Consider the following 23,865-nt stretch of genomic DNA (forward strand, 5'->3'; position numbering starts at 1 on the left):
GAACCTGAGAGAACGAGAGAGAGAGAGAGAGAGAGAGAGAGATAGATGCAGGCAGAGAAAGAAGACAAGCAATGAGATTGGACAGATGCAGAAAGGTGTTTGGAGAGAACGAGAGAGAAAAAAAGAATGACAAAGGAGAAAGAAAAATTACCAATGAAAAAAGAAAGAAAGAAAGAACACCTCTCTTAAATGTATGGCAGTTACAGAGGAGTGTGAACAGCAGACACTCCTGTGAGAGGAATTTGCCTGCCTCCCACTGTGACTGTAACCCCCTGACCACAGGCCTGGTGATGTCCACCCAGGCCGTGGCCGTCCACGTCCTCTCCACCACTGCTCGTCCTGTGCTGGACGCCAGGAGCTCCATGTTATGGGCACCTGTTGCCTGTGCGGTCACCTCGTATTTGCCCTGAGGTGCCCCACCTCCTCCAACCCTTGGTTCTCCTGATCTCACTGAACCTTCCTGTTTGGAGAGCCCACCATCATCACATCCCACTCTTCTGTCGCAGATCCAGCTGGGGTAGGTTGAGACACAGGTTGCTGGGTTTGGACCCCATGCTGGTGCGAACTGAGGTGGAACATGTGGCTTGAATTGGAGATTGTGGGGTAATTTTAACGTTTCACGTCTTTCAAAGAGACCTGCTTCCCAAAGCCAGGCCTGTAGTTCTGGGTCCAACTCACACGGTTTTGCTTCTGACGGGCTTCATATCTGTCTGATGAACTCAGCTGGGTGTCTTAGAGCACTAAATATATTACACACTGCAGGGGTTTGGAACTGGGTCTGGAAAAATGGCCCTGAAAATCACAGACAGATCACAAAGAGATCAATGACAGATCACAGACAGATCACAGACAGCTCCAAGTGATCAGACAGATCACAGACTAATCACAGACGTCTCCCATATCTCAGCATGCTGCCTCTCTCCACCAGTCTGGAGGGGTCTCTTTGGCCCAGCTGGAGGCCATCTTCACTCTCAGCCGCGGCTGCTGCTGAGTGGCTGTTTATCAGTTCTCTCCAGAGCTCCACCTAGCCGCCCCCAGCACTACCCTGCCCACCCTCCAACTGACCCCTCGGTGAGCCAGTCGGTTCCAGATAGCACAGATCTCACCAGAAGCACAGGCTCCACGGTACGAGTCAGATTAACTCTGGGAGGTTTCCAACCCGTTCCCTGATTGAGGTCGGCCTTCCGAAGTTAAACAATCGCAGTGATTCCAGGTCTTGCCGTAAATCACGACTCTGGTGCTGTTTGGGCCCTCGGCGCTCAGGAGCCTGTGTTCTCTCCACACTAACGTCACTGGCTGAGAATGCTGACCTTCTGGGTTGAGGGGTCCCCTACTGGACTTAGGGCATGGCTATGTTGTGTCCTTCCAGCAGGGGAGCAGGAGACGTGGTTCTGAGGAAGGGAGTGAGGCAGGAGAGTTCCCGATCTTCCGAGAACCAACGTCAGCACGCCCCTAATAACCTGAAGAGTCTCCGTGCTCCTCTCTAATTTAGACCTCAGTAATGGAGGGGTGATTTGAGAGTTAAGAGGGGTGAGTGTGAGTCTGTGTGTGTGTCTGTGTGTGTGTGTGTGTGCATGCGTGAGTGTGCGTGTGTGAGTGTGTGTGTGTGTGTGTGTGTGTGAGAGAGAGAGAGTGTGTGTATGTGTGAGTGTGTGTGTGTGTGTGTGTGTGTGTGTGTGTGTGTGTGTGTGTGTGTGTGTGTGTGTGAGAGAGAGAGAGTGTGTGTATGTGTGAGTGTGTGTGTGTGTGTGTGTGTGTGTGTGTGTGTGTAGCTTTCTCACACCTTTCCATCAAGCAATCAGAGTGAGGCAGATATTTAGGGTTTAAATGCAACCAGCTGTTTCATCTGGAGAAAGAGATGCAAGTGAAGGATTTTTTAAATAAAAAATCAGAAGCAAGAGTGGAATGAAAAAGAGAGAGAGATGTTAACCTGAGAGTTGTTAATGAGTGTTTGTGAGTGTTGTTATTATGAGTGTTTGTGTGAGTTGTTAATGAGTGTTTGTGAGAGTTGTTAATGAGTGTTTGTGAGAGTTGTTAATGAGTGTTTGTGAGAGTTGTTAATGAGTGTTTGTGAGTTGTTAATATGAGTGTTTGTGAGAGTTTTTAATGAGTATTTGTGAGTGTTATGAGTGTTTGTGAGTGTTGTTATTGAGTGTGAGTGTTGATATGAGTGTTTGTGAGAGTTGTTATTATGAGTGTTTGTGAGTTGTTACTGAGTGTTTGTGAGTTGTTATTGAGTGTTTGTGAGTTGTTATTGAGTGTTTGTGAGTTGTTAATGAGTGTTTGTGAGTGTTGTTATGAGTGTTTGTGAGAGTTGTTAATATGAGTGTTTCTGAGTTAATATGAGTGTTTGTGAGAGTTATGAGTGTTTGTGAGAGTTGTTAATGAGTGTTTGTGAGAGTTGTTTATTTGTGAGAGTGTTTGTTCCATACATCCTCATTACCCTTTTAATAAGATGGCTCTGCTAAAAAATACAACAGGGTCACGTTTCCGAACACCTTTCCAACCACACTCCCCTCTGCTCTTCATCAAACCTGAGCGGAATCCTTCAGCAGTAGTGACTCCTTGACAGGTGTTCTGTCTCCGGATGCTAACACCACACGGTTCGTGTTTGGCAGAAACAAAGGGCCTGTATAGAACATTTGAGGACATGGTGGGAGAATACTGTTGAGGATGTTACAACACAGATGGACCTGCTCTGAGGTGGGGGTGAGGGTCTGCGTGGGGGTGGGGGATCACTGTCAGACAACTGTAACCCTATGACTCAGCAGTGAAGCTTTTTCAAACATTTATAGAGGTTTCCCACACATAGTAAACATGCTAACCTATGTTGCGGGGTGCTGAGACGTGTCCAGGACGTTAGCGATGCGGCAGAGTTTAGTGATTCAGCTCACAGGGACTCAATCACTCCTGGATGAGTTGAATCAGAGGTGCTGAAGAAGAAAAGGCCCTACCTGTGGAATGCCAGGAGGTGTGGAGGTCGTGTGGATGTTCTTTATGCGTGGCCCGGTATGTGAGGCTGTGTCAAAGTTCAGGTCTATCTGTGTATTTAATCACATGTTAGGGTTACAAAAACTGAACTCAGATCAGCTCTTAATATTACAAGAAATGAGATACATGCAACTTCTGGCTTGGTGTGTGTGTGTGTGTGTGTGTGTGTGTGTGTGTGTGTGTGTGTGTGTGTGTGTGTGTGTGTGTGTGTGTGTGTGTGTAAAATCCTTTTTAGTCATGTGAGGACATGTGTAACAACAGTTACATGCATGCCACTGAGCGGATGAGACTAGGAAACACAGCCTTGACACAGCCTTGGTTAGCAGAAACAGCCTTGTGTTTGATCCACTCTCCAAGGTCAATGTGACCATCCTGCCAGAGCTCATGGATTGATCACCGAGAGCAGGAGGTCCTGAGAGCTGCAGTTAGCCCTGAAACAGCTTTGAGTTGCTTCTAAAAAATACTGAACACACAATAGTCACATCATGAAATTCTCACTTTATTACTGTGATGTTAGAAATGCACTGGTGAGGACAACGGGAAAGAATAAATTCTACAGGGATTAGGGAGAGAGAGGAATCTATCTGGAAAAGGGGACAGAGAGAAAGAGAGAGAGAGGGGCAGAGGGGGGGGGGCAAGAGAGAGAAAGAGAGAGAGGGGCAAGAGAGTGCCAAGTCTCTTATTTTCTCTGGTAATTAAAGGGACCTGTGTTATCACGTGACAAAATAAATGACACTATTGTATCTATTGATAGGTAATGAAAGACAGAACACACACATGCACACACACTCACACAGGGGGGCTTATACTTAGGAACACTGCTTCCTTCATCCATCCTCACTTTGAGTATAACGGTCCTCTGAACTTAATAAGTGTGTGTGTGTGTGTGTGTGTGTGTGTGTGTGTGTGTGTGTGTGTGTGTGTGTGTGTGTGTGTGTTGTCAAAACGTCTAAGGAGAGACGCTAACATAGCAGACATACGCAGCTTCAGCACGAGGTAAATGTGAACAGTTTGGTTAGTGAATATGTATGGCTGTAGGTACAACATCCGGCCGCGGGACTGTTACATTGCGCGCGATAGGAATTTCACCGCCAGAAATATCGACATTGTTGAATTACAGTGAATGGGATGCTACTTTCCCATTTGCTGTTTTTTCGTGTGCCGTTATTTTACACATCCAGCCAAGGTTTTCGCGTAGATATGATACCGTCACCAGTGTGCTTTTCACCCTGAGTAAAACCTTCTCTCTAAGGAGTGGAGAGGCAGAGCATCTTTCTACAAAATGTATCCGGTTTTTTAAACACAAACATATAAGTGAGACATATCTTGGAATAATTACCACTCTGTGTTTTCCACAGCATCACCCAAAGCAGCGATAAGGCCCGCGATTTATTTATTTACATTCTGCTCGCGCGCCATTAGCTACCAGGTGACAGAACGCACGCGATGCGTCTAAACTCTTTCGTAATTGTTTATTTGGTCCACAAATCGTACTCCGTTATTTAAGGGATACAGGAAATAGCTAAAGTCAATAGTAAACAAATTGAGGTAATTTGGACTAAAACACATTTAAACTAATGAGTTGACTAGTATTTTAGCTTGATTATAAACGCACTAATGGGCTCGCACTAAGTGCAGAACTCATCAACTTATGAACAGAGCAGCCTCGCGCGAGCAACATCGCCGCTCGTGCTCGTGCTGTAAGTTCAAAGGGACTGTGTCAGTTGGGGAACTTTCACGTGACGAAGTTTAGTCAAATGAAGTGGTTCCTCACGAGCAGACGCACAGCCAGAGCGCAACAGGCGCGCGGGACTCTCGGAGGGGCTCGTGAGGAAAAACTTTGAATGAAGAGTTTGTGTAACCCGATTTTTGTTTTGGTGCAGTAGTTTATTCTTTAAATATATGTCGCCATCATTTCCCTCTCTTATCGCTGGTAGAACGTCGGTGTTTGGGATTAGCCATGGACCTGCAGAAATCGAGCAACTTTAACTGGCGCGTGAACATGTTGAAATGGCTCCTTGGCTGCGCGTGTTGCCTGCTGAGCCTGGGTTATAATTTGGACGTGCAGCACTCTTTGAATTTCAACGGACCCAATGGATCTTTATTTGGCTATTCAGTTCTGGTTCACAAGCACCAAAAGACCCCGTGGTGAGTTCCTGGAACTTCTGACTGATATGTTAGACTGCGCAGATGGAGTTTGAAACATGTGTAACGCTGATGTATTTGGTATCTTATAGCGAATATAACGCTTTATACTAATTTCCCTGACGGTTAAAAAATGTTAAAATATCATAAAATCACTTGTGCATAACGTTCACTAAAATTGGCATGTATATAGTCTATATCCCAGTAGTGTTCATCAAAAGGATATGTCTAATTATACCAGCTCTGTTATAATAATGATATTATACTACTCGAAGATGCAGAAACCGTTTTATTGAAGAGTATTTTATTTGGAGGCTTCTTTCCTAGGCTGGTTGTCGGAGCCCCGGAAGCAAGCTCCAGCTTTTACCCGAGCGTTATAAAACCTGGAGGGATTTACAAATGCAGTATTTCAACCAGGAACTGTGAAGCGCTCCAGACTGGTGGGTCATCTCTGCAGGCGGCCGACACGACAGATTTGTTTGTTTTGCATTGTTTTACTCTGTTTCTCTCTCCATTTCATAAACCAAGTACACCTTTTGTGTGTGTTTTTCTTCGTTCCTGGTCAAATCCCGAACCCGAATTTGTCCTTAACGGAATGATTACTCGGAGCCCCGCCGTTCTTCCTCCTACTTTTCTTTGACTCGTGGTTTCATGGCCGTGGAGCTCTGGGCGACTCCTCTCGCGCTGCGCTGCGGCGCGTGCGGAGGCGGAGTTGTGGATCTCCTACGGTAGGTGTCCGGTTGGTGTCACGGTTGGTGTCCGGTTGGTGTCATGCTGTACGAGTGAACCGCCGTGCAGGCTTATCTTGCTGTTGTTGCGCCCTCCAAATGTTGCCTTGCAGTTGCGCAGGAAGCACAAAATAAAACATCTTTCTTCATCCTGGAAAATACTTTAAACTCTGAGGAGAGGAGCTAATGCTTCTGCTGTAATAAATAAATGTTTTAAGTTTGGGATTGAGATTGTTCTGCTAAATTGCTGAATTATCAAAACTTGTAAAGTGTCCAAAATATTTCACGTGGACCCAATGTCCACCATTAAGTACAGTGAATGTTCTCAACCAGCAAGATGCACCACAGTGGTTGTTTCTGAAGAACTGTTGTCCATGGAAAACGTATCTAAAAGGTTTAGACTAATCTGCACTTAGATGCTGGAGGGCAAATCAAGATGAAAATGTTTAATCTCACTAATCCCGCAATGTATATAAAATCACTAATCCCACAATGCACAATCATATTAATCCCACAATCATGACGTTCATGTCTCCACTGAAAGAGACAGCCTTCAGCACACGGTGCAGTCCGGCCTGAAGCGCCCCTGGTCACGCTAATCTCAGAGGGCATTCAGATGCCAGGCAGACTGTCGGGTGGCAGCGGCACCAGTTAAAGGCGTCACTCCAACACTTTTAGCCACCGGGCCACGCCTCTGGTTCCGGTGAAATTGTGAAGTGGCAGCCTGGGTCCCTCTTTGCCTGGTTTGGCGTTCAGAGTGTTTGGCATCCAGCGGACCCTGGCATCACCAAGCCATGAAAGGCAAACATGAATCATAGGTAATTCAGAGTTCATTCATCACATAGCACTGCACACTTTAGTGCTTTAGTGCTTAGGTGTATTGAAGATGCTAAACACTCACCAGGGTGTCCCAGGGTTGATGTGCACAGATGTACAGGAGTTCAAACCTCTTAGGATTATTTTCAGTTGAAGATTGGGAGAGAAGCATGGAAGCACAATTTCTTGAATCATGTGAATGCTGTGGTCATTAAAACTCTTCCACAGCCTTAATTTGGAACACGTGAGTCCGGAATCTGGGTTAAATCCAGAGCGCTTCAGTTTTAAGGGCGTGGAGCTGAAAATGTACTTTTGAAAGAGGGTGTCAGGCCTTAGTTCTGTTAGTTCTAGTTCTGATATTAGTCAGCAGGTTTTCTTCTGCGTTTTCAGGCCAAATGCAGAAGATCAAGCTGCTGGGTTTGTTGCGTTTCATGTTCTTGTGCAGTGATGACTGTAATGAGACTGTGAGGTTCAACATGTGCTATTCTGACCTGATCGCTGACATCGAGCTAATTGAGCTAACAGTTTAGTTTTATTAATAATGCCTTGGAGTGTATGGACAGGAATTCCTGACAAACTGAATCATGTCGGTGGAAAAACGTGACATGCTATTATATTGTTCTGGCACCATCTGATCTCTTTACTGGAAAAACAATACATGCAGGACTGCATTTAAAACAGGAAATGCTGAAATCATGTTAGATCACATATGTGGTTACATTCCAAAATGAAAAATAAAAGACCCATTACATTGATTTATTGTTAATCTGTTAACATAAAAACGATGTGTGAGAATTTGTGTTTATTGAAGTAAATGCTAAATCTGTCTCTGAACTAAGTGCAGGCCATCTTGAAATGCAATCAACTCACAGCTAGATTACATTCTGCTGTTTACTGTGAATGTGTTGAAACAAAACACAATACACGTCACTGCGTTTCAGCTAAACACAATGCCGTACGCATGCTATAACTAAAAGGAATTTCTGTCTAATCACAGCCTGCTGATTTGGGCCCATCCAGATCACCTCACTCCTAGTCACTCACTGTTTATCAAAACTTCTCTCTTGGTACCGTCATCATTTAGATGCAGTGGTGTGAGCTTCTCTGGTTTATAATGTTAATGAAATGTTCAAGAAAAGTGGACTGGCAGATTTGTTGTGAGAGGATCTTAATGTCCTCACAGAAATGGAGGATGTGTGATCACCCAGTGCCTCTAAGGCAGAAGAGATGGGTTAGGGTTAGGTTTTAGGGTTGGGTTAGCGTTACAGAAGTGATGGGTTAGGGTTAGGGTTTATGGTTTAGGGTGAGGGGTTAGCGTTACAGAAGTGATGGGTTAGGGTTAGGGTTTATGGTTTAGGGTTGGGTTAGTGTTACAGAAGTGATGGGTTAGGGTTTATGGTTAAGGGTTAGGGTTATAGAAGTGATAGGTTAGGGTTAGGGTTATGGTTTATGGTTTAGGGTTCATTAACTAACAAGGGAAATATGATATTATGTATTTGGTCTCTCCCAACAAATCAGCTCCACAAAGCAAAACCAAACTCCTCTCCTGCCCATACTTGAGTATATGTATGTGTGAGATAACTTAGACTAGCACAGATGGGTGGGTTTGTGGTGACTTACATTTACCTGACACTGTAAGTATCCAAAGCAACTTACAATTATGACTGAGTACAACTTGAGCAATTGAGGGTTAAGGGCCTTGCTCAGGGGCCCAACAGTGTCAACTTGGCAGTGGTGGAACTGGCAACCTTCTGATTACAAGTCAAGTACCTTAACCATAGTGAAGTACCTTAACCACTGCACTACAATTGAAGAGACAGAGGGAGGGTGGGTGGGTGCGTGCGTACATGCGTATGGTGACTTGCGTACACTGCAGGGATGGTGTGTGTGTGTGTTGACTTGCATACAACTGCAGAAATAATGTTTGTGTGTGTGTGAGTGTGGTGACTTGCATACACCTGAGATGGTGTGTGTGGTTTTCTGGAGCAGTAACACTGCTTGTGTTTGGACCTTTGCACAGGTGTGGAGCATTGTGGGAAAACATGCCTGGCTGAGGGTGATAACCAGTGGCTTGGTGTCAGCCTGTCCAGACGAGCCTCCAATGGGGATATTCTGGTATGTGACCCACTTCACCCAACCTCCCACTTAACCTCCCCACCTCAGCCGCGGCCAGTGAGCTGTTGAGGTGATGAGCGGAGAAGGTGGCTGACCTCACAGTGGGTGCACACGTCAGTTTTTGAAGCCACATACAGAAAGTGGTTCTGTCATCTGGATCCTTTCGGTTTGTGCTGTGTGCACCTGTGATATGTTGAATGACTTTTAAAAGCGACAGTGTCAACCGTTTATTAATACAAAATAAAAGGCCCAGAAACACCTGTAGGCTAGCCTAAAGTGTTTTTAAAACCAGAATTAAGAAACAAACCCTCAGTAATCTCTAGATTGTGCATTCCTCAGATTCTCTACAATGGTGCTCCTGACTTTTAGAGCTGTATGTGAAAAGATGCTCCAAATGTGAAGGTGCAGGCAGATCTAGGGATTAGCAGAAGGCCTTCTTCAATTTATGAAGTGGTCTTACTGGGTTAACATGCTTTAAACTGGGTTAGAATGCCAGGATAGGACCAATGTCATAAGCAAACCTTTGTAAACAAAATACAGTTGAATTAGAAGGGTGTAGTATGCATTGACTTCTCTTTTCCTGGGAAGCATGTGAGCTGCTGTGTTGTAAACTTATCGTGTGTTTAAAGAGACTGAAGGACGAACAACCCAGCACACACCCCAGCAGCTCCAGCGTGTGTGTCACTCTCCACTCTCCAGGGCTTGCATATGCATTATTTACTTTCTTAAATGATTCAAATGCCTATTTAAACCCATGTTGCTGTTTCTAGACTGTACCACGGGTGGGTGGTTCTGTTCTGGTCTGCCAGTCATGCAGGATTAGAAAAGGTCTGCTGAGTCTGTCTCGTTATGCCCCACACAAAGGCCCCTTTTGTGCATGCCTGTGCTACTTCTAATTCCAGGCCTGCGGACATCGCTGGAAGAACGTCTTCTTCGCCAGGAAAGACAACCAGAACAAACTACCGTACGGCGTGTGCTTCAAGATCAGCTCTGGTTTCAGCCACACCACTCAGTACATCCCCTGTTACAGAGGTATGGGGCAGCTGTCACGTCACTCCGACAGACGCCGTTACCGTGAGACGCGTGTCTTTGCATCCGTCCGTTCGGTGAATGAACAGAGGTGGCTGTAAATACGCTGCTGAAAGACGGTATGTGTTTATTCAGATCATCAGAGGAAGTTTGGGGAAGACTATGGATCCTGCCAGGCTGGGATCTCAAATGTCCTCACCGAGGTAATTTTGACAAGAAAGGAGGAAAAAGCATCTTACATTATTTAGTATTTTACATTATTCAGTGTGTTGGTGCATTTTTGCTGCTCTGAGAGCAACAAAATAATTTATATTATATTATAACACTCTCATGACTTAGAAGACTTACTAATTTTTTTGAGAGCAGTTATATAATAAGGTAACCCATTGATTTAATTAGTTATGACATTTCATTCATAGTTTAAAAAAATTCACAAGAAACATTTATTTCTTAGAAACACTGCACAGTTTGGGAATGTTACCAGTGTGTCACCATCTGTAGCTGTTGGTTCTCAGTGCTCCAGTCCATTGTCAGTCGGTTCTGACGTCCAACACCCGTCAGACACGAGCCCCTAAGGCGCGGATGTGTTTCACCCTGTGCGCCTCTGCCTTGCAGGACCTGATGATCATGGGAGCTCCTGGTAGCTTCTACTGGACTGGCACTGTGCTGGTGTACAACGTCTCCAGCAACGTTGTGGCAGCCTACGTGGACGATGACAGCACGGTCCTCTACGGCAGCTATCTGGGTGAGGCTGCAGTGGACCGTTCACTGGGTCGATTTTCCTGGTTATGTAAAGCTTGCTGTGCATTTGCTGTGAAGCTTACCGAAAGCTGTATAGGAGTAGGGTGTTTATTACGATGACCACATTCTTCTTTGAACAAGAAGCTAGCAGTCTAAGGTTCTGTGGCTTTTATTTACTGCTACAGAGCAGAGTGCTCAGAGGTCAGATGAGGCGCCGCGTTAGATCTTAGTCCATGTGCACGTCCGTGGCCCCAGTTGAAATGAGCACGCAATGAAAAATGTAGTACAATATTCATGAGCATACAGTATCTACAAGAGGCTCCTTGAGCAGGTGTTTGCATGTTGAAAGTATTTTCAAAGTATTTTTTAATTCTTTTTAAAACACTTTTTATCTTATTGTGTCAGGTGTAAATGCTAAGATGTCTCACTCAACAACAATGTTCTTAGCTGTGACATTCTTTCACGCTCAGTTTTGAGCGCTCATGTCATTCAGATGCTTATTGCATCCACTTCAAAGGCTGATGGGCTAACCGCACTGGTGTGCTAACCACACGGCTGAGCTAACCGTGCTAACCACGCAGCCGGGCTAACCATGCTAACCGTGTTAACCCTGCATCTGGACTAACCATGCCAACCACGCGGCTGGGCTAACTGCGCTGCTGGGCTGGTGTGCTAACCAGGCTAACTGCACTGTTGTACTGGCCATGCTACTGTGCTAACCACGTGGCTGAGCTAACTGTGCTAACCACGTGGCTGGGCTAACTGTGCTAACCACGTGGCTGGGCTAACTGTGCAAACCACGCGGCTGGGCTAACCTTGCTAACCACGTGGCCATGTTAATCGTGCTAACCACGCGGCTGGGCTGACCGTGCAAACCATGCGGCTGGGCTAACCTTGCTATCCACGTGGCCATGTTAACCGTGCTAACCATACGGCTGGGCTAACCATGCTAACCACGCGACCATGCTAAACAGGCTAACTGCGCTGCTGTACTGGCTGCACTACCGTGCTAGCCGCGAGGCTCTGCTCACCGCGTTGTCCGTTCCCCTGCAGGCTACTCGGTGGGTGCCGGCCATTTCCTTCACCGCGACAGCATGGAGATAGTGGGGGGTGCACCTCAGCACGGTCAAGCTGGCAAGGTGAGGGTTAACACTGGTTCTGCTTCTTTCAGAATTCAGTTCAGTTCAGTCACCTTTACACTTGTTATGTGTGTATATATATCCAAATTAAATGAAACTGAAAAGCTAAAATGAAAACTCCTCACCCAGCCATCACCCTTTGACCCCATGACCCATCAACAGTGCTGTTGCTGTGTTAAGGGTTTGCAGCAGGAAGTGTTAAGTTGTTGTATTGTGTTAAGTTGTGTTGTGTTAAGTTGTGATGTGTTAAGCTGTTGTGTTGTGTTAAGCTGTTGTGTTTCAGGTATGTGTTCTCTCCCATCTGCAGGTTTACATATTCCAAGTCGAAGGCAAAACTCTGAAAATCGTGAACGAGACCAGTGGCTCTCAGGTGACCCCTACTGTGCACCTCCACACACATACACACACACACACACACACACACACACACACATACTGGAAAACTGGTAAAACATAAACAACAACAACAGCCCACGATAAAGCCTCACATTGCAGTGACAAATAAATGAGAAAGCCAAACATATTGAACAGAATGAAGTGATTTCCTGGTGTGGCACATGCAGCACTGCCTCATTGTTTGTTTCTGTGTGTGTGTGTTTGTTTGTTTGTTTGTTTGGCAGCTGGGCTCGTACTATGGTGCGAGTGTGTGTGCAGTGGACCTGAATGCTGATGGGCTGTCTGACCTGCTGGTGGGAGCCCCCATGTATAGTGTTGTAAGGGAGGAAGGGCGTGTGCACGTCTACATCAACCAGGGCCAGGTGTGGAGCTACACCTTATACTACACCCTACACACTACACCCTACACTTTATACTACACCCTACACACTACACATTATACTATACCCTACATAATACACCTTATACTACACCCTACACACTACACCTTATACTACACCCTACACAGTACACCTTATACTACACCCTACACACTACACCTTATACTACACTCTACAGTACACATTATACTACACCCTACACACTTTATACTATACAGTACACCTTATACTACACCCTACACACTACACCCTACACTTTATATTACACCCTACACACTACACCCTACACTTTATACTACACCCTACACACTACACATTATACTACACCCTACACACACCTTATACTACACCCTACACAGTACCCATTATACTACACCCTACACACACTTTATATTACACAGTACACCGTATACTACACCCTACACCTTATACTACACCCTACACACTACACCCTACACTTTATACTACACCCTAAACACTACACATTATACTACACCCTACACACTACACCTTATACTACACCCTACACACTTCACTTTATACTACACAGTACACCGTATACTACACCCTACACCCTACACACTACACCTTATACTACACCCTACACACTACACTTTATACTATACAGTACACCGTATACTACACTCTACACACTACACCCTACACTTTATACTACACCCTACACACTATGCCAAGACTCACTAAATATATAATTAGGAAACCGTCCCGCCTGTCTCCTCTCTGTGCAGCACTGGGTCTGAGCAGTACCTCTCAGTCAGAATGATGAGGGTATTAACTGTGAACTCTTACCTACGCTTAGACTTTGAACTGGGTTTCAGAAACTCAATACCAACATTGATCTCAGCATCCAAGGTTGTCGTGATACATGTTTACCAGGTTCTGTGTCAAATATTAACTAGCTCTAACAGGAGCTCTATAAACAGCAGTATTGTTGAGGCTTCTGGTTGTGTGTATCCTGACAGAAGTGGCTTTAGCGGTCACTGGAGGAGTTCTGCTAATTGTCTTTGTTCATTCAGGAGCCTCGGACACTATGTTTGGATAAGGAGCACAAGGCCTTGTTTACCCGTGTGTGTGTGTGTCTGTGTGTGTGTGTGTGTGTGTGTGTGCGCGCATTCTGTATTCTCCGAGTACATGGAGGGGTAGTATCATTAGGCTAAGAGATTCGGTTTGAAAAGTGTGTGTGTGTGTTTTAATGCACTTAGCAGTGCTTATCTGTTATATTCCCCAAGCAATTCAACAAAGACGTACCACACAGTTTGGCTCAAATAGCTTAAACCATTAACAGCTTAATGGCTAATTAGATGGAATTACATAAACCAAGGTTCTCTCTCTCTCTCATATATATATATATATATATATATATAGAGAGAGAGAGAGAGAGAGAGAGAGAGAGAGAGAGAGAGAGAGAGAGAGCGAGAGAGGTAATATCAGTCAATCAATCAGTCAGTGATTGATTGATTGATTGATTGATTGATTGATTGATTGATTGATTGATGTATTAAAAATTGCAGTGCAGTACATGAGGTTTCCTGAAGACCAGGACATTTCAGGCACAGTTCCTTCATCTTCTGCTCTCCTTGTCCTACTGCTAAATCTTCACACCTTTGACCTCAGCACACTGCAGCAAATACTGCATTTAGTCCTCCTGCACTGAAGGGGGCAGAAGGGTGACATGGTGTGTTTGCTCTTCACAGGCTAGCATGAGTGAAGCGCCCTTCAAGCTGGTGGGCCGAGACTCATACGCAGCACGATTTGGAGAGACCATCACTGACCTTGGTGATATCGACAACGACGGCTACCCAGGTGAGACCCCAGGACAACCGGCATAAATAACCTCCATTCACAGCACCACACTGTATGAATCCGCTGGACAGCTACGCCCTTGCCCCCCACCCTCTCTCACTCCTCTGGGTCACAGTGCATATCTGAGTCATGGCCTGCAGTCTTGTTAATACTGAATGGAAACTGTTGTGCTCTGTCCCAAATTCCAATTACTGGGAAAAAATTGTGGCCATTTCCGTAGTGAAAATAAAATCCAGACAATCCCACAACTTCTCTCCGCTCCAGAAACCTGTTTGCACATGATCATTGTCCTTAGCATTGAATCCCACTTTGACAGTCTCATCTAATCCGAGAATATGTTTGCAGAAAGCCCAGTTTTAGTACATTTGTCTGTTCAGACTCAGCTCTGCCAGAATGTTGTCATGTCCCACCTAAAGATGCATCTGAAGTCAGACATACACAGTGTGGTTTTTTTGTCTGTTTTTAAGGCCAGATTTCAGCATGATCATTTGAATATGTATATGAATATATGTGTGAATTATTAATCACTACAATGTACTATTTCAATAGGCTGTGGCTCTGTTTAAGCGAAAGTAATTAATAAAAACATTATGTTAATAACAAAATGTTATTAACATTTTATTAACATTAATAAAACAAATTTGCTTGGTTTTCAGTTGAAAAAATATCCTTTTGGCACAGTACTCCTAAGAGTGGCTTGACTGACTGACAGATGTATTAAAATGTGCACTGTGAGAGTTCCTGCTTGTCTCTGTTCTGAAGAATCTGTACTGCTGTGACTCGTCCGAAGAGTCTATACTGTTGTGACTCGTCTGAAGAGTCTATACCGCTGTGACTGTTTCATTGATGATATACTGCCGTAACAGTGATTGTTTGGGTGACTCTCGTGTGCTGACTGTGTTTCAGATGTGGCGATTGGCGCTCCCCAGGAGGAAGACCTGCGAGGTGCTGTGTATATCTACAATGGGAGGAAGGGCGGGGTCACAGCCAGCTTTTCGCAAGTATGTCTGCTGTCTGCAGAGTGATCACACTCCTAGCATGGGGTAGGGGGCTGAGGGGTGGGGGTTGGCGGAGAAGCGGGTCCGCCCCTTCCCCGCTGCCTGTCTGTCCACATATCAGAGTTCTCCATCCTGTCACAGGCTTGTTCTGTTCTGCGTGTACATAGAATTGCTGCAATTTCCATAAACTACTGGCTTCACCCCCCTGAACAAAAGAAGTCTGAATACACAGTTTACAACCGTGCAGCGCTATGTGTGTGTGCAGGGTGTGTGACACTTCCTGAAAAGGCAGCAGTACTGAGTCAGCGATAGCTGAGCATGAATGAGATGTTATCCATGTCCTCTTTTCCCCTTCTATTTTGGGGGATAGACACTGTGCATAGCATTGTTAACACATTCTCAGAAGAGGAATTTTAGGCTGGTTCATGAATGGTGTGTGTGTGTGTGTGTGTGTGTGTGTGTGTGTGTGTGTGTGTGTGTGTGTGTGTGTGTGTGTGTGCACGTTTTGACCTATAGCGAATCACTGGTTCCGTGCTCGGCAACAGCCTCAGAATGTTCGGCCAGTCTGTGTCTGGAGGCGTCGATGTTGATGGCAATGGTTACCCAGGTAATGCCTTGCTTCTGTCGCTATGATTTTGTTTTTATTCCTACTGATACTAATAATGGATTACTTTATTCTGTAAGCTGTTTAGAGTAGGAAACTAAGGCTGACAGGATTTCCTGTAGCATGTGTGCAACATCCGTCAACATCCACGCTGGACCTGCATGAAACTCAGATCTGACCTCAGCAACTTAGCAGCTCCATCCACAGCCGCTCAAGTGTGTTGCCACAATGTGAATAAACACAGCCTGTGTAACGTTCCCCCGGATCCACGCTCACACACACAGAACAGACACTGTTCTCATCATGGTCTCCTCGAGCTTAAAACACTAGATGAGTCTCATAAAGTTTTTAGAAATATTGAGATATATTTTAGGTATGTTGTGAGACAGGCTGCATATATAAAGTATTTGGGACGGTGAAGCACTGGCATTCTGTGTATGTGATAGGGTTTAGTGTGTATGATATTGTGTGATAGGCTATAGCGCATGTGATAGTGTGTGTGATAGGGGATAGCGCATGTGAGCGCGCGTGTAAGAGTGTGTGTAATGTGATAGAAGGGTGTTCTTGTCCTTTTTTGCATAATCCTCAGTGTGTTTTTTATCTGCTGAAATGGTTTGCATTTCTAAATATTGTCTTTAATTTACATATGAATCTAAATAAAAGTTCCTGTTTTGCAGATGTGGCAGTGGGAGCTTATCTGTCCGATTCTGTCATAGTGCTCCGGTAAAAACAAATAAAACAGATTTAACTGTTTCATTTAAAGATTTTGTCCATGCTGAACACATGTGCTGCTAGGCTATAAACTATATCTGTTCATCTCATGATGTTTAAGTAGCAAAACCATCATAAAATGCACAATGTAATTAGACAGTCTAATGTAATTAGGCTGTTTAACCCATATTCTTTAAACTTTAGGGTCAGTGGCTGTCATGATCTGGTGCTGCCGTTGACCAATGACGTTCCTGCATTTTCTCTGGCTCCTCCCCCTTTAGGACCCGCCCAGTTGTGATGGTGGAGGCGTCCTTGTTGCTGCCGGCCAGCGTGAACCGCTCCGTGGCTTTGTGCCATGAGCATGGCCTGCCTGCCGTGTGCGTGGAGGTCAGCGTGTGCTTTAGGGTCAAGGGCAAGCAAGTACCTGGACACATAGGTAAGCCCTGCCTCCTGTTACCCCGCCTCTTGCTGCCCAGCCTCCCATCCCCCCCCTGCACTTGATTCTGTACCTCTGTGTGCAACTCTTTTGCCGGAACATTCGGGGGGGGGGGCATTCCCACAGTCTTTCGGACTCTCGGAAGAGCGTTTCTGTTCATATGTTATAGACTTGTTTGTTTTGACTTTCTCTCGCCACAGTCTTGCTGTGTAGAATTTACCTGCCCACTTTATTTATAAAGTCCATGTCACACGCAGCAGCCAAACACAGTGCTTCACATAAAACACGGAAGAAGAATAAAGCTCGTTACATCCTGAAATGTACCACCTCGGGAAGGCCTTTGCCAAAAATAAAAGGAAAACGTTACAATTACAGTCTGTTAGGTGCAACTTTGCTTTTTTTTGCATCCGTGCTGCAAGGCCCCTCGCTTGTAAAAGGTGGAGAGTGAACTTAAACAGGGACTGAGACTATCATTCTGGGCCTGGGACACCCGGACCCTACTGTACGCGTAGGAGGGGTACTGGTCTGTACAGTATATGTTGACTGAGTGAGTCTGTGTCTCAGACCCTGACCACAGTACCTTATCTCACAGTACCCATTACCTGCCACACCCTCGCCTCCAAGGTGGCCGTTACAAGGCCCCGGTGTGTGGCAAGGACTGAGCTCACCGAAAGGCTGATAATGCTGTGTGGGTAAACGGAGGAAGACGCTTAGGGAAACTCAATTCGGAGAAACCTGGAATGTGAGTTAAGGGAAAGGGGTTACCATTAGAGGCTGAGAAACAGAAACCGTTAGAGGCTAAGACAGAAATGCTGCAGACAAATGACCGTGAGAGCCTGAGACACAGAGACTCTTCTGCGGTTTCCCACATCTCTATCTGCTACAGCTCAGCCCAAATGTGTTGACTTCTTACACTCCCACCTCAGGGTTACAGCATCAGCGCTCTGAAGCCTCTCATTGGCTGTATAAGATGTTCCCAGCACCGGAAGAGAATAAAAATGTGGATATTTAATTATTAATAATTACTATTATTATTCTTTATTTATAAGAACAGGGGAGTAACAGCGATTACACTGCAATGCATTTCACATCCACTGGGGTTTAGAACATTGCGTGTTCACCATAGAATGAAACGGAACCATTTAGAACTACTTTACACAATATTTAGAACTACTTTCAACCTTTAGAACTACTTTACACCACCTTTAGAACTATAAACCTTTAGAACTACTTTAAACAACCTTTAGAACTACTTTACACAATATTTAGAACTACTTTAAACAACCTTTAGAACTACTTTAAACAACCTTTAGAACTACTTTACACCATATTTAGAACTACTTTAAACCTTTAGAACTACTTTACACCACCTTTAGAACTATAAACCTTTAGAACTACTTTAAACAACCTTTAGAACTACTTTACACAATATTTAGAACTACTTTAAACAACCTTTAGAACTACTTTACACCATATTTAGAACTACTTTAAACCTTTAGAACTACTTTACACCACATTTAGAACTACTTTAAACAATATAGAGAACTACTTTACACAATATTTAGAACTACTTTAAACCATTAGAACTACTTTACACCACCTTTAGAACTACTTTACACTACTTTATAGACTTGTTTGTTTTGACTTTCTCTCGCCACAGTCTTGCTGTGTAGAATTTACCTGCCCACTTTATTTGTAAAGTCCATGTCACACGCAGCAGCCAAACACAGTGCTTCACATAAAACACGGAAGAAGAATAAAGCTCGTTACATCCTGAAATGTACCACCTCGGGAAGGCCTTTGCCAAAAATAAAAGGAAAACGTTACAATTACAGTCTGTTAGGTGCAACTTTGCTTTTTTTTGCATCCGTGCTGCAAGGCCCCTCGCTTGTAAAAGGTGGAGAGTGAACTTAAACAGGGACTGAGACTATCATTCTGGGCCTGGGACACCCGGACCCTACTGTACGCGTAGGAGGGGTACTGGTCTGTACAGTATATGTTGACTGAGTGAGTCTGTGTCTCAGACCCTGACCACAGTACCTTATCTCACAGTACCCATTACCTGCCACACCCTCGCCTCCAAGGTGGCCGTTACAAGGCCCCGGTGTGTGGCAAGGACTGAGCTCACCGAAAGGCTGATAATGCTGTGTGGGTAAACGGAGGAAGACGCTTAGGGAAACTCAATTCGGAGAAACCTGGAATGTGAGTTAAGGGAAAGGGGTTACCATTAGAGGCTGAGAAACAGAAACCGTTAGAGGCTAAGACAGAAATGCTGCAGACAAATGACCGTGAGAGCCTGAGACACAGAGACTCTTCTGCGGTTTCCCACATCTCTATCTGCTACAGCTCAGCCCAAATGTGTTGACTTCTTACACTCCCACCTCAGGGTTACAGCATCAGCGCTCTGAAGCCTCTCATTGGCTGTATAAGATGTTCCCAGCACCGGAAGAGAATAAAAATGTGGATATTTAATTATTAATAATTACTATTATTATTCTTTATTTATAAGAACAGGGGAGTAACAGCGATTACACTGCAATGCATTTCACATCCACTGGGGTTTAGAACATTGCGTGTTCACCATAGAATGAAACGGAACCATTTAGAACTACTTTACACAATATTTAGAACTACTTTCAACCTTTAGAACTACTTTACACCACCTTTAGAACTATAAACCTTTAGAACTACTTTAAACAACCTTTAGAACTACTTTACACAATATTTAGAACTACTTTAAACAACCTTTAGAACTACTTTAAACAACCTTTAGAACTACTTTACACCATATTTAGAACTACTTTAAACCTTTAGAACTACTTTACACCACCTTTAGAACTATAAACCTTTAGAACTACTTTAAACAACCTTTAGAACTACTTTACACAATATTTAGAACTACTTTAAACAACCTTTAGAACTACTTTACACCATATTTAGAACTACTTTAAACCTTTAGAACTACTTTACACCACATTTAGAACTACTTTAAACAATATAGAGAACTACTTTACACAATATTTAGAACTACTTTAAACCATTAGAACTACTTTACACCACCTTTAGAACTACTTTACACTACTTTATAGACTTGTTTGTTTTGACTTTCTCTCGCCACAGTCTTGCTGTGTAGAATTTACCTGCCCACTTTATTTGTAAAGTCCATGTCACACGCAGCAGCCAAACACAGTGCTTCACATAAAACACGGAAGAAGAATAAAGCTCGTTACATCCTGAAATGTACCACCTCGGGAAGGCCTTTGCCAAAAATAAAAGGAAAACGTTACAATTACAGTCTGTTAGGTGCAACTTTGCTTTTTTTTGCATCCGTGCTGCAAGGCCCCTCGCTTGTAAAAGGTGGAGAGTGAACTTAAACAGGGACTGAGACTATCATTCTGGGCCTGGGACACCCGGACCCTACTGTACGCGTAGGAGGGGTACTGGTCTGTACAGTATATGTTGACTGAGTGAGTCTGTGTCTCAGACCCTGACCACAGTACCTTATCTCACAGTACCCATTACCTGCCACACCCTCGCCTCCAAGGTGGCCGTTACAAGGCCCCGGTGTGTGGCAAGGACTGAGCTCACCGAAAGGCTGATAATGCTGTGTGGGTAAACGGAGGAAGACGCTTAGGGAAACTCAATTCGGAGAAACCTGGAATGTGAGTTAAGGGAAAGGGGTTACCATTAGAGGCTGAGAAACAGAAACCGTTAGAGGCTAAGACAGAAATGCTGCAGACAAATGACCGTGAGAGCCTGAGACACAGAGACTCTTCTGCGGTTTCCCACATCTCTATCTGCTACAGCTCAGCCCAAATGTGTTGACTTCTTACACTCCCACCTCAGGGTTACAGCATCAGCGCTCTGAAGCCTCTCATTGGCTGTATAAGATGTTCCCAGCACCGGAAGAGAATAAAAATGTGGATATTTAATTATTAATAATTACTATTATTATTCTTTATTTATAAGAACAGGGGAGTAACAGCGATTACACTGCAATGCATTTCACATCCACTGGGGTTTAGAACATTGCGTGTTCACCATAGAATGAAACGGAACCATTTAGAACTACTTTACACAATATTTAGAACTACTTTCAACCTTTAGAACTACTTTAAACAACCTTTAGAACTACTTTACACAATATTTAGAACTACTTTAAACAACCTTTAAAACTACTTTAAACAACCTTTAGAACTACTTTACACAATATTTAGAACTACTTTAAACCTTTAGAACTACTTTACACCACATTTAGAACTACTTTAAACAATATTTAGAACTACTTTAAACCTTTAGAACTACTTTACACCACCTTTAGAACTACTTTAAACCTTTAGAACTACTTTAAACAACCTTTAGAACTACTTTACACAATATTTAGCACTACTCTAAACCTTTAGAACTACTTTACACAATATTTAGAACTACTTTAAACCTTTAGAACTACTTTAAACAACCTTTAGAACTACATTACACAATATTTAGAACTACTTTAAACCTTTAGAACTACTTTACACCACCTTTAGAACTACTTTAAACCTTTAGAACTACTTTACACCACATTTAGAACTACTTTACACAATATTTAGAACTACTTTAAACCTTTAGAACTACTTTACACCACATTTAGAACTACTTTAAACCTTTAGAACTACTTTACACCACATTTAGAACTACTTTAAACAATATTTAGAACTACTTTAAACCTTTAGAACTACTTTACACCACATTTAGAACTACTTTAAACCTTTAGAACTACTTTACACCACATTTAGAACTACTTTAAACAATATTTAGAACTACTTTAAACCTTTAGAACTACTTTACACCACCTTTAGAACTACTTTAAAGCTTTAGAACTACTTTAAACAACCTTTAGAACTACTTTACACAATATTTAGCACTACTCTAAACCTTTAGAACTACTTTAAACAACCTTTAGAACTACTTTACACAATATTTAGAACTACTTTAAACCTTTAGAACTACTTTAAACAACCTTTAGAACTACATTACACAATATTTAGAACTACTTTAAACCTTTAGAACTACTTTACACCACCTTTAGAACTACTTTAAACCTTTAGAACTACTTTACACCACATTTAGAACTACTTTACACAATATTTAGTACTACTTTACACCACCTTTAGAACTACTTTAAACCTTTAGAACTACTTTATACCACATTTAGAACTATTTTATTGTTTTATAGTTTTGTGTATTTTTTTATTTGTATCCTTTACTTTTCCTCCTTCCTTCCCAGAGGTGAAGTTCAACCTCACTGCCGATGTCCACAACAAGGAGCCTTTTCCCTCTCGCTTCTATTTCCATGGAAATGGAACGTCCAATGTCACAGCAGGTCGAGTGAGGGCCAAGCATGGAGAGGAGACCTGCAGCATGCACCAGGCCTTTCTGAGGGTAAGAGAACACTGCGACCGTGACGGCGAGGGGGGGGAAGGCAGACGTGGGGCAACAGGTGGGCAAACGTGTGTTTACCGTACACATCATACTGTACAGGTCCACACATATGGGTCAAAAGGTCACGGGATCAGATCCTGCATTGCTACACTTGATTAAAATGGCCTACTGAGTCGTTAGTACGTATATAGCCATGCATACACAGATCACAGCAGTAGTGTGTAGGAAACATTATTGTTTAAGGTTTTGCAGACTGTGCCTTTACTGTGAACGTGGCTTGTGTGGCAATTGCGTCCCAGATTTCTGATGTCGTTATTTTTATTTATGTTAACATTTTTCACACTCTTGCTTTAAAACAGTCCCGTTCTACCAGAAAAAAAGCGCTGTGGTAGATTTGCATAAGGTTAATAAACTCCTCCATCTGTGCGAAGACCCGTACGTGACGGAAGTTACCAAAAGAGTTCAGCATCTCCCATGGCTAAGTGCTGATGCAGACTTCCTGGCAGCAATGACTTCTCTTCTTGAGTAACTTGCTTTTCTGAGTCTTCCTAATCCAGCTCAAATAGGAATTTGACTCCTGACTGAACCCTGGATTCAGATCCTCTTTTGTGTTGCGCTGCTCCTTAACACATTGGGATGAATCCTCCCTATCAGTCCTCAGCAGTCATGAGCTCTGCAGTGATATCTGCATCAGCACCACTGTGGGATGGGCGAGAGAGATTCTGATTGGTTTGGATTGGTCCTGGTTCTGACGGGCTCTGATTGGTTGTAAGTGAAGACCAACTGATTGCAGCTTTTGTGCTTCTTCGGTCAACTAAACAAAAGCGACTGGGGTGTATTTGAAACGCCCTCCACTCGCCAACATTAGAGTGGCGATTCTGTATCTTGGCTTCTTCTTCTGCTGATCGTACCGTTGCCTGAGGGAGGCTGAGGTGTGACTCAGCCCTAGTAAATATCGTAAACACCAGCCTGATGTTTTGACTCAGCACATCAGTTCATTATCGGCTGGAATCAGGTGTGTTGGAGCACGGGGAAGACTGAGCCGTGGATTGTGTTGGCCCTCAGTACATGGAGTGTGGAGGCTCCCAGCTTTCTTATGAAACAGAAGAATGAACGCGCTCTTTCCTACAAGTTAGTCGAGAAATGATAGATCATCAGCATGGTGTGTGTGTGTGTGTGTGAAAGCAGTCCAGGTGTTCACTGAAGCTCCTCTGGGTTCCTCTCCCATTTCACTCTCAGTAATCTGCTGCTACTGGTGTTTTACATTGTAATTAATGGGGCTCTCTGTGTGGCTGCCACGGTAACAGGGGCTGGTGGCGGAGGTGACGTTCAGAAACATGCTCAGTTACCCGTCATGGGGAGTCTGGGATAGAAAGCCTGCTTGTACT

General features: G+C 43.8%; 1 protein-coding gene across 1 annotated transcript in view; it reads left to right on the forward strand.

Annotated features, from left to right (window-relative positions):
* The first annotated feature begins 4,748 nt into the window (after window positions 1-4,748).
* The window catches only part of itga4 (integrin alpha 4), a 32,605-nt gene continuing 13,488 nt past the window's right edge, over window positions 4,749-23,865 (forward strand). Inside the window, exons 1-15 of the mRNA XM_027022280.3 lie at window positions 4,749-5,139; window positions 5,464-5,576; window positions 8,701-8,795; window positions 9,698-9,827; window positions 9,960-10,027; window positions 10,440-10,569; window positions 11,619-11,704; window positions 12,012-12,074; window positions 12,325-12,462; window positions 14,196-14,304; window positions 15,211-15,305; window positions 15,819-15,909; window positions 16,584-16,629; window positions 16,899-17,053; window positions 22,323-22,477. Of these exons, the coding sequence (XP_026878081.2) occupies window positions 4,952-5,139; window positions 5,464-5,576; window positions 8,701-8,795; window positions 9,698-9,827; window positions 9,960-10,027; window positions 10,440-10,569; window positions 11,619-11,704; window positions 12,012-12,074; window positions 12,325-12,462; window positions 14,196-14,304; window positions 15,211-15,305; window positions 15,819-15,909; window positions 16,584-16,629; window positions 16,899-17,053; window positions 22,323-22,477 (1,662 nt within the window). The 5' untranslated portion in view covers window positions 4,749-4,951. The remainder of the gene's footprint in view (window positions 5,140-5,463; window positions 5,577-8,700; window positions 8,796-9,697; window positions 9,828-9,959; window positions 10,028-10,439; window positions 10,570-11,618; window positions 11,705-12,011; window positions 12,075-12,324; window positions 12,463-14,195; window positions 14,305-15,210; window positions 15,306-15,818; window positions 15,910-16,583; window positions 16,630-16,898; window positions 17,054-22,322; window positions 22,478-23,865) is intronic.

This window comes from Electrophorus electricus, chromosome 4 (assembly GCF_041902795.1).
Source record: "Electrophorus electricus isolate QZ-2024a chromosome 4, ASM4190279v1, whole genome shotgun sequence".
In the NCBI taxonomy this organism is placed as follows: Eukaryota; Metazoa; Chordata; class Actinopteri; order Gymnotiformes; family Gymnotidae; genus Electrophorus; species Electrophorus electricus.